This window comes from Dermacentor albipictus, chromosome 5 (assembly GCF_038994185.2).
Source record: "Dermacentor albipictus isolate Rhodes 1998 colony chromosome 5, USDA_Dalb.pri_finalv2, whole genome shotgun sequence".
Taxonomy (NCBI): domain Eukaryota; kingdom Metazoa; phylum Arthropoda; class Arachnida; order Ixodida; family Ixodidae; genus Dermacentor; species Dermacentor albipictus.
Genome location: NC_091825.1, coordinates 18,437,208 through 18,451,798, shown reverse-complemented (window position 1 = coordinate 18,451,798; position 14,591 = coordinate 18,437,208). Strand labels below are relative to the sequence as shown.

Below are 14,591 nucleotides of genomic sequence, written 5' to 3'. Positions count from 1 at the left end.
GGCGTCACATGTTTGCTAGACCCCCTTACCCCCAGTTTGTTTGTTAAATAAAAAACAAACGTCCATGTTCAAATTATGAGGCTCTGCCTCGACCCCAGCTGGGTCGACGCTGCCTGCTATCCAGGCGAGTAACGGTCCAGTGGCCTCCGCTGTCGAGTACTCCGTCTTGGCACCGGTGTTGATGGGTCGGGTGTGGCAACGCCGGGTGCTGTCTGAGCCAGCCTCACTCTATCCGGAGGGTCCGTAGTGGTCGGCCTTGTGAGAGGTGCCGGGCTCGACACCGGTCGAACGCGTGACGCAACTCTGGCTACGGTTGCCGCCTCCGAGGTGGTTGGTGCTTCGCTGGAAGCGACAGGTGCAGCCGCTAGTCTTCCTGCAGGCTGGAACTCAGAAGTGGCCGTCGAGGGTGCTGGCCTGGTCCCTAGGCGAGGCCTGACATGCTCGGCCTGTCTGTGCCACATGGCCCTGTTGGGCATGCGGACGAGCAGCAATGAGGCGCTGGCAGGAGACACCACATGTCCAACAGACCAGGGTGGGCTAGGACGGAAGTTCCTGGCAAAAATTTGAGCACCCGACTCGGGCAAAGGCCTGGGACGGCATCCTTGATCAGCAGCCAGCTTGTGCTTCAGCTGCTTCAATAGCACTGTGGATCGGAAGTCCGGATGCAAGACTTGCAAGGGTTTCTTAACCATCCGACCCAGGAGGAGCTCTGAGGGGGAACGGCCAGTGACATCGTGAGGCGTGGTCCGGTACTGAAACCCCAGTCCCCAGTCTAGCTCTTCTTGAGCTTGTCTTTGATAGTTTGCATCACCCGCACGGCTGCACCATTTAAAGCAGGGCGGTATGGCGGAACCATCATCCGGCGGATTCTGTTCTTCGTCAGCCAGGCCAGGTACTCTGTGCTGGCGAAAGCAGGACCATTGTCGGACACGATGACCTCCAGCAACCCTGGGCGGCGAAGACCTGTCGTAGCGCTACAATGGTCAGGCCTGCTGATGGAATGGTGACAGGTAGAACCTCCACCTACTTTGAAAAGGTGTTCACCACCACCAGGAAGTAATGGCCCTTGATGGATCCCCCAAAATTCACATGTTGGCGGGACCAGCGTCTCTGTGGGAATGGCCAGGGGGTGATTTCCACGTTACACGAGGCTCGCTGATACGCCTGACAGATTTAGGAGCTCTGTACCAAGTGAGCGATGTCCTCGTTCAGGCCAAGCCATTAAGCATTGGACCGGGCCACCATCTTGGTCTTTTCTACGCCAGGATTATCCGCATGCAGCAACTGAAGGACCCTGGACCACAGACTTTGTGGGATCACCACCCTAGAATCCCACTGTAGGCAGCCCTGCTTCAAGCTCAGCTCAGTGGCCTTGTGGCTATAGGCCTGCTGCACTAATTCTCCTGCATGGGACTACGCCCTGACCACCTGAGACAGGAGTGGGTGTCGGCTGGTCGCTTGAGGTACCGCAGATCTGGAGAGCACCTCCGGGTACGCGTGTTTCAGCATGAATACTTCAGCACGTTCTGGCACAGCATCAGGCACTTCTGGCAGGGGCCGGAGGCTGAGGGCATCAGCAGGTCCTGGGTCCTTTCCCGGGCGGTAAACCAGCTGGTAACTGTAAGCTGCTATCCTCAAGGCCCAGCGTACCACTCGATTTGATGCCTGCACAGGAACTGCCTTGTCAGGCCCCAGCAGCCTTAAGAGTGGCTTCTGGTCCGTGACCGCCTCGAACTTCCGGCCCCACAGATACTGGTGGAAGGGTTCGACACCGAACATGAGGGACAAATCTTCCTTGTCCAGCTGGCTGTAACGTTGCTCTGCAGCATGAAGGCGTCGAGAAGCTAACGACACAGGGCGTTCTTGGCCAACCTTGTCCCGGTGTGCCACAACGGCTGCAACACAATACGGCGATGCATCTACTGTAAGGACGACAGGCTTAGCAGGATCGAAGTGCACCAGTACTGGGGCCTTGGTGATTAGCTCCTTGCTGCGCTGGGAGGCCCGGTCCTGCTCCTTCTTCCAGACCCATTGCTGACCATCTCGAAGCAGAAGATGGAGCGGCTGTAGATACTTCGACAGGTTCGGCGGAAAACTCCTATAGAAGTTGATGAGGCCCAGGTAGCTTTGAACCTCCTTCTTGTTCTGGGGCTTAGGTGCCTTGAGCACAGCATCAACCTTGTGGGGAGCCGGGGCTAGGCCTGCCTGGGAAATGAAATGTTCCAAGTACCCAATGCTGGGGGCTAGGAAAACGCACTTTTCCAGCTTGAGCTTGAGGCCGGCGTCCTGCAGTCGTGCCAGGACGTTGTGCAGGTTCTACAGGTGGTCCCAATTTTCGCTGCCAGTAGCCAGAATGTCGTCCAAGTACACCGCCACGTGCCTTATGCCCCTAAAGAGGTTGTCCATCTCCCTGCGGAAAATGGCTGGGGCCGAGGCCACGCCAAACGGCAAGCGCGTGTATTGAAAGAGTCCCAAAGTTGTGGATGTTGTGACATATTTCCGGGAGGCATCCTGGAGCACCAGCTGCTGGTAAGCATCTCTGAGGTCGAGCTTGGTAAACTTCTGTCCACCCGGCAATGCTGACCAGAGATCTTCAATACGGGGCAGCGGGTACTTCTCAATGGTAGCGACGGGGTTGTTCGTAACCTTGAAATCCCCGCAAATCCTCACAGTGCCGTCTCACTTGAGGACTAGTAGAATGGGAGCGGGTCATTCAGATGTCTTGACAGGTACCAGGATGCCCTCATGCTGTAACCGTTGCCACTCCTGGGTGACCTCGTCCTTCAGGGCGAGCGGCAGTGGGCGATTGAAAAAATTTGGCCGGGCTCCCTCATGTACATATATGCCAGCGGTCGTGCCGGCAAATGTGCCAACCCATGGCTGTAAGACGGACTTAAACTTTGCCGGCAGGCTGGAGTTGTCTTTCACCGCATGCAGGCAAGCTTTCTGGTGCTCTGGCAGACAAACGCCCAGTGCGTGAATCCAGTTTCGGCCCAGAAGCGCCAGTGGCGACTGCTTGGTTAAGTAAAGGGGAAGGTTTGCCTTCCTGTCACCAAAGCGAACGCTGACCTGTGCCTGAACCTGGACCTGGGATAGTTGCCCGCAGTAGCTGCGCAGCATTACGCCCGCATCCTCGACGAACACGCCAGGCAAAGTACGCTTGAAGAGTTTCCCGGCCATTACTGACCCGTTGGCCCCTGTGTCCAGCTCCATGGGAATGGGGTGCCCGCAGAGTTCGACGGTCAGCATGTATAGCGGCACAGACGACGGTACAAAGCCTGTGTGCCACATGTGGAAAATCGGCGGGAACTTGGCTACGACGTGGAGCCTGGCCGCGGAAGAACGTGAGCCTGCTGCCGCAGGACCCCACCGCAGGCCTTTGCGACGGCTACCCTGGCCGCAGTCTTGTGTGGTACCTGGGCTTCAATCAGGCTGCTGCTTACTGTTCGTCCTTCCCCTTCCGCATACACGTGCCAGGTGCCCAGTTTTCCCGCACGTAAAGCCTTGTGCTTGAGAGAACTGGCACTGTGAGGGGGAGTGGGCACCACCACAGCGACCGCAGGTACCCTTTGTCACCAACTCGTTGATCGCCGCTTCCGCTGACAGTGAGCCATTCGCACGGGAAGTCTCGACGGCGCCCTTGGCGGCAGCCATCATTGCCAGCGCTGCCTTCACGGCGTCGTCCAGCGCGAGATCTGGAAGCTCCAGGAGTCGCGTCTGCATGGCGGGGCTGTTGATGCCGCAGACGAAACGGTCCCGGCGCTGCTTTCCAGCTGGTCCCCGAAAACGCAGGCACTCGCTAAGCCTCGTAGCGCAGCAACAAAGTGCCCGAGGGTCTCTGCTTTGCGGCAGCTCTGGTTGTTGAATCGGAAACCCCGATTAGTGTGGACGGTGCTGGGTTGAAATTCGAGCGCATTATAGCGAGCAGCTCACCCAGCGTCCAAACGCGTGGTGTGGCTGACTTGAGAATGTCGAGCAAGAGGCTGAAGACGCCGGTCCCACAGCTGGCCAGGAAAATGTCCCGCTGTTTGGCCTCGGGTGTCTCGTTTGCCCGGAAGAACACGTGGACTTGCTTCTCGTAAATTTGCCAGGCGGACCCCTCTTCCTCGAACGGCTCGAGCCTTCCGTACAGCGGCATGGCGGCAGCAACGGGGGCCGGTGTTTCGCAACTCGCGGCGGCGTGGGACGATCCATGGGTACTCGTCGCCAGTATCACGATCCACCCGGGTTCGTGAACAAGAGAGGGCTCGAGGCACCCTCCGTTAGACGGACGCTCCGAAGTGTGGTGGTGCTTAACGATAACTGACCGCCGAGCAGCCGTGCTTGTCAGTGTATATTGCGGTGCGCTGACCAATGTTGCCTGCCGAGCTTAGCAGGCCACCGAACATGACGGCGAACGAACATTATGCCTTAGGGAGCGTCAAATGCTTGCTACACTTATATTTGTGGAGCCAAGTCCCAGCTGCCTTACCACACCGTCGCCAGTGTTTGTAAATTTCTTGCATTGTCTGGTAGTAGCACTATATCGTCCGCATAGATCAGTCCAGGGACGTTCTGTTGCACCATTTGGTCCTTACGCATGTAAGGTAAACCAAACACTAATGCACTGTTTTCTGGTCGTCTTTCTATTAATATAAAGCTTGAACAGTAAGGGAAACACAGGACAGTCTTGCCTCAGTCCTTCATAAATTTCCATCATTTTATTACACGTCCGGCCTTCCCATAGAATTGGTACCCGGTCATCCCTATTTATCTGCATCAGTTGCTCCTTAAAGTCATCATATAGGCCTTCGTGCTTCAGCAATTCTCATAAGAATTCCTTGTATACATTGTTGTAAGCTCGACTAATATCTAGAAATGGGATGCATAAAAGTCTATTCTCAGCAACTGAACTCTCTATGTACTGAGTTAGTACTGAGCATTTCAACCATCCAGGTTATAACTATGATGAAATTAAACTCTGCATGTTAGAGTCAAATTTCCGTTCGGAGCGAGAAATAAAATGCGGAGAATCATACCTTATCTATAAGCTCAAGACATTGCAACCAATAAGCATAAACGTTTCAAAGGGAGCTTTAGAATCTTTTCACTATGCTAAATAGGCAACAACACTTAGTTTGGTTTCTTGGCGTATCCTTCTTTTTCGTTTCCTTTCCTCTTTTTTTTTCAGCCGGCGTGTCAGACGCCGTTGACACGCCTGCTAAAACGCGTGCGTAGACACGTGGTTGACAGATGGCAGACGGGGGGTGGTGGCCCTCGCCTTGGCCTTGTGCACAGCATTCCTTTATTCTCAATTCAACACACTAACACACCTTCCCTCGTTGCCGCACCCACGCGCCTTACACCCTCTCCCCGTTAGAAGAACCCTGCCTATATACACTGTGGCGAGGAAAGCATAAGTCGCCTTGAAGAAGACAAGTCCACTTGTCGAAACGTTGGCTCCTGCCTTCAACTTGTTCTCGTTTTGCTCATCTACTCATTAGGACACTCATGATCCCCGAGTTCTGGCATTGGGATCACCTTTTCCGCCTGTAACGACTGCGAGAAAATGTGCCATAATGTAATACCCGAAGCTTGATTTCGCGAATAATTCTTTGAAAATAAAACATTTAGCATTTATCCGCTTTCTCAGCTTCGAGAACTGGTGTGCGGCCAGGAATGTGTTCGAAGCACGCTTCCATACCAGGATACGACTTGAAGGCTGTCAGCGGGTTTATGTATCCAATTATTCCCACGCTGACAGTGCCATTGTTGAACTTGAGCACCCGCGACGGTTGGGTAGCATTGCTTTCTATGCGGGGCTCTCGGCGCACGTCCACGTTGCACAGGACCACGGGCACGCCTTGGTTTTCCATGGCATTCAGGTAGGTGCGTAGGTCGGCCGTGCCCCGGTCGAACTCGTGCACTCCCAAGGCCTGTGTGGTGTGGAAGGGCATACCCGGCCTTATTGTCAGGACCAGTGATTGGACAAACACTACTTTCTCTACAGCTAACGCCGAAAGAACATGTAGGAGCTTGGGTTTCTTATCTCTAGTCAACGCGGTGTGCCCGGTACTTCCAGGTTAGATTGGAGCGTTGCTTCATGACGTCAAATGTTTAACGCCTAAATATTTAATGCCTGGCTCCGCTGAAAATTCTTCCGAAGTACGTAGGTCCCGCAGTTATCACGCTAGCTTCCTGTGATCCATGCGAGATGGCGCTACTTTTTCCTTGTGTGAGTTGGAAGTATGGTGGTGGGAGAACACCCTCAGGATGTGTGGCTGTCAGCTTATCATCTTACGTATTTCAAGGTGCGTGCTTTAAGATGTTCGGTGTTAGCATTCGAGAAAGCTTAGTGCAGCATATGGCAAGAAGGGTGGTAAAGCGTGCAGTGTGCGGAGAGGTCCCATACGTAGACGAGGGGAAGGACGGGAATGAAGAGTAAATCGAGTCGACCTGCAGGTGACCTGCCGGAACTGTGACGTCGATGCGAGGATAAAGTAAATACAGGGTGTCCAGTGTAAGCTTGTGCAGCGGGTCCAAGAGCGCAAAAATGAACTCAAGAAGGAACGGGGCCACGGAAGGCGGTAGAGGAAACACTTCGAGCAGCCAGGGAAACACTGAACAGGACCGCTGCAATGATCAAAGTGCTAGACACCACGGTGGTGAGTAAGTAACCCTGTCTCATGGCGTCGCAGGACCAGAAATGTCGACAGACCATGCGGCATGCGTGGAACGCACGGAACGTTCGCTTTCGGCAGCTAGAAAGATGTCCGCCCATCTTGAAGCTATTACAAATCTATAGGAGTCATGCGGAAAACAAGCATAAGGGGAGGCAAGAAAATGCCTAATCAGTAGGTGAGAATGAGAACTAATTCTGACTAGGCACTCAGAGGGCATGGTAGCGAGGGACGTTCCCAGGGCAGACACGTGGCTCTGTCATGGAGAGAGCTAGAGAAAAACTCGCGAATAACGCGCAAGGACGCATCTTTGTGGTAGTAGGAGGGGGGTATCAATAACGTGCTAAACGGAAAAGGCTCAGGACTAGCCGAGCGTTTGACGAAGGGTGTAGAATTGCGCGGGATGTAACCAAGGCTGCAGATTGTAGTGTGAATGTTGCCAGCGGTGCATCTACGTGACACTAGTGCACACAGAGCGCTTGCGGCCCTCACTGAGGCTGTATTGAAGCAAGCCTAGAAAAAGGTTGCGAGTTTGTAGGAGTAAACAGCTAAGTGAGAACGTACGGTTTTTTGAACGGGACGGAATCCACTTTAATCGCTGGCTTGGACGAGAAGCAGGCTGGTGACTGCTGGTGGCTCAACTGCTTTCTTTAGGGCCCACGAACGCTCATGAGCATAGCGTAGGTAGATGAAGGTCGCTATGAAGAAGGCCGCCCAGGCAACCTCAGACTGGCAGCACCGTAAATAGCAGTAAACCGAGGGAAAAAAATGAGAGCTTGCTGTGCAATAAGCGACATAAGGAAGCAACACGGCAGAAAAAAGACAGAATGCTTAGACACTGAGGAGCAGTTGAATAGATAACCAGTAGTTGCACATGCGGTTTCAAGAAACACACCTTGGAGACTTAGAACACCCACCAGTGATTGAGAATTATGTTTTCGAAGGGTGCAAAAACACTAAATCTGAAAGAAATGGAGCGCAATGTCGTAATGATCATGCATTAGGGAGTCAAATTAGAAAGCTTACATTCAAAATGTCAAGTGTATCTTTGGTTATCAGGAGCAGTGAGTGGAAAGGAGATTTAGCTGGGCGTAATGGAAAAAAACTGCAAAGAGCAGCACCAAGAGTTTGTGGAATTTGTAAGTGCTGATATTAAGGCTTTCGAGAGTAACGCCGAAACTAATCGTTGAGGTAACATGAATGGCCACATGAGGGATCTAGATGAGTATACTGGCAAAAGCAGGCAGGTAATGCTAGATCTCTGCAAGCAACGTAACCCTGTTATAATTAATACGGGGCCTAAACCTCATGGCCAGATGAAATGGAATCGCATGCTAGAAGAACTTTAGGAAAAGTTGAAAAAGATGGTCTTTGACGACAAAGCTTATAGCAGCATAGGAAGTGACCTTAAAGCACCATCTTGAAAATGAGATATGTAGTTCTGAAAAAAAAAACGACGAGTGACGAAGTGTCCGTAAAATTTACATGGTAAACAAGTAACATATATAGCCACGAGAGCCTAGAAAGCACTTGATAAATGGCCAAGAGTGAGAATATAGAGAGCTTATCTGCGCAGTAACGAGAGAAGTAAAGAAATAGAAGCAACACGTTTGTAAGAAGGAAAAAGGAAACCGAAAAACTAGTGGAACATGGAAATGCGGCCAGCGATCGACGGACGACAGAAAGGAACGCGAGAGCACAGACAGCCAAAAAGAAGAGCAGTTGCTGCATGATGAAGTAGACAGAAAATGAAAAATACTGCGGGAGAAAACAAGCTATGGATCAAATACTGGCTCAAGCAAACATTAAAGCACAAAATGAACGATAGTTGGCAGACATACGTGAGAAAAAGAAGGCCGCACCCAGAATCTTTCGAACCACATCAACTGATTAGGCAGGAAGTCTGAAACAGTAGCTTACCACATTCTATACGAAGTCGGAAACAGTGGAAGCGATGGCGGCATTAAATTACATCCGAAAAATAACACCCGAATCATTTGAAGGCAATGATGAGGTGGTCTCTAAAAAAAAGCAGCGTCAATGAAAAGTGTATGGAAAAGGAGCTGGTGCAGAGAAATTTTAACTGGAAGAAAGCCGCAGAAAAAATTTCTATGTATACAGCCACAGAGTTAGAAGACGTTTCCGTTCGGCTGACTAATAAACTGAAGCAAAAAAAAGCAAGGACACCCTGCTGAATGCCGCAGAAAAACAAATGCAAAGAAAGTCTTCCTAGGTAGGTGAAAACCAAATAGTGCACGACAAATTAGGATAATTTTAATGTGTAAAGGAATGGCCAAATTTTTATTCACACATGCAGGCCGTCCACCATTATATCGGTAATATACTGGTTAGCAACGCAGGGTGATTCAGTTAAAACTGCAGACATGGGCAGAACAGAATGGCCTGTTGCGAGAACATTAGGATGACTTCAGAATCCGTAGGCATCTAGATCATAGCTTACTTGTTCTTACTCAGCGTATTCAAAAATCCATAGAATAAAGGTGACCGTCATATGTGTTTGTTTTTTACCGAAGCGTTCGGTAACATGAAACGCATGAGTTTTTGGAATATTCCGGACAGAGTAGGCTTAGCTTGGGCAACGATGGTATACAGTTTTTGAGGGCGATCTACATAGAAAATACCGTTCGCGTTGAACGGGAAAAGATGAGGAGTAAGCAGAAAGTTGATATCAACAAGGGACTGAGGCAGGGGTGCCCTTTATCCCCACTGCTGTTTATGATGTACATGGTAAGGACGGTAAGGGCGCTAGAACGAATCAATATCGCGTTTAATCTCTCATACAAACTAGTGGCCACGATAGCGTTGCAGAAGCTCCTAGGTTTGGTTTTATGCGGGCGATAATGTGTTGCTTGCTAACAAATTCATAAGGAAAGTCTAGCTAATATCTGTAGAGATGAAGGTGAGAATATGGGACTGAAATTTAGCATTAAAAAATAGGCCCTTTTGGTGATCGACGAGAACAGTAAACGCAGAGTGTCAATACAGGGCCAGGAAATACCTCGGGTAAAATGATGCAAATACTATGGTGTATGGACAAACAAATGCAATGGATATATATATATATATATATATATATATATATATATATATATATATTGCTACGGCATGAGCCGGGCGAGGAGAAGAAGAAGAAGACGTTAGCGTGTGCATGCGTGTGCAGCTTCGGGACCCCATCTTTACTTCGCCATCAATCTCGGTCCTTAAATAAAGCCTGTTTAACTTTAACCGTAACAGTTTTGTGGTGGAGGTGCCGGGGTAGTTCGACCAAGACGACGGAGCTGCTGCAGCAAGTACCACGCCGGAGCCGACGCCTCGCTCGACTGCCCCCAACACCACTTGAGATCCCGATGTCCCACAGCGGTGACCAACAACCTTCTCTGGCAGCTCCAGTGCGAACAACCGGCGCCTGGATGCATCAGATGGAGCCCCGCCCTTTCTCAGGAAAATTCGGCGAGGACGTGGAGGAATGGCTCACCCACTACAAGCGTGTGAGCAAGTACAACGGCTGGAATTCCACGGCTCAGCTCGACAATGTGGTTCTGTTCCTCACAGACACTGCGCTAGTGTGGTTCGAGAACCATGAAGATATCTGCACAACGTGGGACCGCTTCGTGACTCACCTTACCGAATGCTTCGGCGATTCCACCACGAAGAGGAAGCGGGCGGAGCAGACATTGCTGCAGCGCGCTCAAGTCCCAGGTGAGACCTGTACCGCGTACATTGAAGCAATCCTGAAGCTTTGCAGAACGGTCAATCCTCGAATGTCCGAAGAGGACAAGGTTGGACACCTTCTCAAAGGCATAGCCGAGGATGTGTACAATTATTTAATCGGCAAGGAGAGTCTCGCCTCGGTCGCCGACCTCATCAAGCATTGCCGCACATTTGAGGCCTTGAAGCTGCGCCGTATCACGCTTAAGTTCGGCAGGTTAGCAAATGTCGCAACGGTGGCAAGCGTTGAAGACAATGACTACAGTTTTCAATTTGACCTTGCGGCAACGATAAGGCAAATTGTTCGCGAAGAACTTGAAAGACACAACAAAGGGGCGGATGTCGAACAGCTTGGGTGGGCTCCCAACCAACCTCAAGAACATGCATCTGCTGTGTCCGCATTGTCTGCCATGCCAGGCGTTGCAGAGTGTCGAGTCGAACAGCTGCGACAGCACCGGCGTACCTTTCCCGACGACGTGACGCACGATCAACGAACTCGTCGAGCTACCACCACGAATCGGAATTCGGAAGATCGCATTTATTATTCGCAGCGTCCCAGGGTTGACCCCGAGGCTTACAACGTCGGTCGCGCATCGCCTGTGTGTTACAGCTGTGGCGCCTCAGGGCACATTGCTCGTTTTTGTCGCCGGCGCCGACAGACAAGATATGGCCCACCACCAACTTGGCCTAATTTTGAACGTGACAGTTATGACGACCGTTGGCCGGCAGACCCTGATGGTGCAAACACCACAGGCGCGCCACCCCGGAATACCTCCCGCCAATATAGTAGAAGGAGTGGCTCGCCAGCTTCGGACCGCAGCCTGACGCCCCCAACCAGTCGCCCACGCCGTTCACCGTCACCACGGCGACGTGCTGCGTCACCTCCGCCGTCGGGAAACTAGCCGGCGCGACCGATGGAGGTAAGGTCGCCGGACCGTCTGCGTCTCTGCGAAATACTCCTCTGCCTATTATGGTGGTGAAGAACAAAGTGCGTGTGTTAATTGATAGTATACCTGCAACAGCATTAGTGGATACTGGTGCTACCGTTTCCGTCATGAGTGTGACTTTCAAGGAGAGGCTGGGTCGGAAAGTTATGTTCCCGTGGAATGGTGATGTGACGTTTCGTGGTGTCAGTGGAGAGTGCCTAGTTCCCCTTGGTATCTGTGTTGCAAGTGTTTTGTTCGGAGGAGAATACCTTAAAACAGAATTTCTCGTATTACCGCGGTGCACTCATGACGTAATTCTCGGGATTGACTTTCTTCAGGATTGTGGTGCATCTGTTAACTGTGGCACAGGCGAAATTACTTTGAATAGCGCACTTCTCGCCACCCTTGCCGACACATCCTTACCAGTGAAAAACTATTGTGTTGTTTCGAAGAATTTGCTGGTACCGCCTTGGTCGCTGTCACGTGTCCCTGTCAACTTCACTGCTGCCGACCTTTCATCGTTTGACGCGCAAGTCCAGCAACTTACGTCGAGCTGCGCAAAGAAAGATGTACTCGTGCCACGCTCTGTCGTGAGAGTAGTGAATGGCGTCTCAAATTTGTGGGCTTTCAATTGTTCTTGCGTCCCTGCCGTTCTCCCGCGTGATTTGAAGCTTGCTGAATTTGACAAGATTACTTATAGCTCCATTACAGTTCTAAGCGAGGAGGAGCAGTCTCATACTAGCGATCCCCAACGAAACATTTCTGAAGAGCAGATCCTACGAATGATCAACAAGGCACTGCCCTCACATGAGCGCCGCGCTCTCGCACAAGTATTGTGGGCACATCTTTCTGTGTTCGATTTCACACAAGGCGACAAGCAGGCTTCACTCCCGCGTTCTCGTGCTCGCCACAGAATTGACACCGGATCTGCGCACCCCATTCGGCAAAAGCCTTACCGCGTTTCTTCAACCGAGAGGACAGTTATTGCTGAACAGGTGAAAGACATGCTGCGGAATAATGTCGTTCAAGAGTCTTCTAGTCCGTGGGCAGCACCAGTGATCTTAGTAAAGAAGAAGGATGGATCGTGGCGGTTTTGCGTCGATTACAGGAAACTGAATGCGGTCACCAAAAAGGATGTGTATCCACTTCCTAGAATTGATGATGTCATCGATTGTTTACATTCCGCTGCCTACTTTTCATCACTGGATTTGCGATCAGGGTATTGGCAGATACCCATGCACCCAGACGATAAGGAGAAAACGGCCTTCGTGACACCAGACGGTCCTTATGAATTTAACGTTATGCCGTTCGGCCTTTGTAACGCGCCAGCAACATTCGAACGATTCATGGATACTATCCTCCGAGGACTTAAATGGGAAATTTGTTTGTGCTACCTCGACGATGTGGTGATTTTTGGCAGCACATTGAGTGAGCATAACAGCCGTCTCAGTCTTGTTCTGGATTGTGTCAAACAAGCCGGCTTGATCCTAAATTCCAAGAAATGTCGTTTCGGGGAAACCGAGACGTTAGTACTTGGGTATCTGGTCGACAAAAACGGTGTGAGGCCAGATCCACGGAAGATTGAGGCAGTCAGCTCCTTCGAAGCACCGAAGTCAGTGCGGGAGTTGAGAAGTTTCTTGGGCCTGTGCTCGTATTTTCGTCGCTTCGTCCCAAGATTCGCCGACGTGGTGTACCCCCTAACATGTCTTCTCCAAAAAGCCGTCCCTTTCAACTGGACATCGGCTTGCGACGACGCGTTCCGCCAGCTAAAATTTCTGCTAACGTCAGGGCCCATATTGCGTCACTTCGATGCATCCGCACCTACGGAAGTGCACGCTGATGCCAGTGGCATCGGCATCGGTCCCGTACTTGTGCAACGTCGTCAAGGAGCTGAACACGTTGTGGCTTATGCTAGTCGCTCTTTGACTAAGGCGGAACGCAATTACACTGTGACTGAGCAAGAATGCTTGGCAGCTGTTTTCGCTGTCCACAAATTTCGACCCTATATCTATGGACGCCCGTTCACTGTCATTACTGACCACCACGCGTTGTGCTGGTTGGTGAATCTCCGTGACCCGAGTGGACGACTGGCACGTTGGGCTCTTCGACTGCAGGAGTACGACTTCGTTATTTCCTACAAGTCCGGGCGTCGCCACGCAGATGCGGACTGTCTCTCCCGCCTTCCTCTGACGACGACGGAGTGTGACGAAGACAATTTTGATGACTGTTTTGCTCCCATTTCTTCTACATTCCCAGATTCGATGACTTTCAAAGCAGAGCAGGAAAATGATATTAGTTTGGAACCTCTATTTGTAGCCGCATCGCGTCCTGGAGCCACCGGTCGATTTTGTGTCCATGACGGCCTGCTTTACAAGACCAATTATGCTGTTAAAGGAGCACGCTTCTTTCTGGTGGTGCCGCAAAGTCTGCGAACGGACATACTGAGAGCCATGCACAACGATGTAACCTCTGGTCATCTAGGATTCGTAAGAACTTTGAACCGGACACAGGAGCGTTTTTACTGGCCCAAAATGCGGGCCACAGTCAAGCACTACGTCGCCAGTTGCGAACAATGTCAACGCTACAAGCGCCCTACGACCGCTCCGCCAGGTCTTCTCCAACCTCTGCCGCCACCTTGCCTGCCATTTGAACAAGTGGGTATCGATCTTCTGGGCCCATTTCCCCGATCATCTAACGACAACCGATGGGTGATCGTATGTGTCGACCATCTGACCCGTTACGCGGAAACGGCGGCCGTACCATCTTCAACAGCTGCGTCCGTTGCGACGTTTTTGCTTCGATTCATTATTCTTCGACATGGTCCCCCCCCGTGTCATCATTAGCGATCGCGGTCGTCAGTTCGTTGCGGACGCCGTAGAAGAACTGCTTCGTCTCTGCAGTTCGCAGTTCCGTCATTCAACGCCTTATCACCCTCAGACAAATGGGCTCGTGGAACGTACGAACAGAACTCTAACTAACATGCTGGCCATGTACGTATCTTCCGATCACAAGGACTGGGATGACGTACTCCCCTTCATCACCTATGCTTATAATACTGCAAAGCATGAGACGACCGATTACAGTCCTTTTTATCTCCTTTACGCACGTTCACCGCTAAGCTGCATTGACACTATACTACCGTTTGACTTTCACAGCGAGTACTCTGTTGCCAAGACGCTTTGTCTTGCCAAAGAAGCCAGGCGTATCGCTCGTCTTCGCACTGTGGCATCGCAAGACCGATCGAAAGAGCGCTATGACAGCCGACATCAGTTTGTCT

General features: G+C 51.3%; 1 protein-coding gene across 7 annotated transcripts in view; it reads right to left on the bottom strand.

The window, feature by feature from the left end:
• The window catches only part of LOC135914802 (protein 5NUC-like), a 348,591-nt gene that overhangs the window by 151,968 nt on the left and 182,032 nt on the right, over positions 1 to 14,591 (bottom strand). For 6 of the 7 annotated variants that reach the window (XM_070538301.1, XM_070538303.1, XM_070538307.1 and 3 more), the window contains one exon: positions 5,684 to 5,915. The exons of the other annotated variant lie outside the window; for it this stretch is intronic. In XM_070538301.1, coding sequence (XP_070394402.1) covers positions 5,684 to 5,915 — 232 coding nt within the window. The remainder of the gene's footprint in view (positions 1 to 5,683; positions 5,916 to 14,591) is intronic. 7 annotated transcript variants of the gene reach the window in all.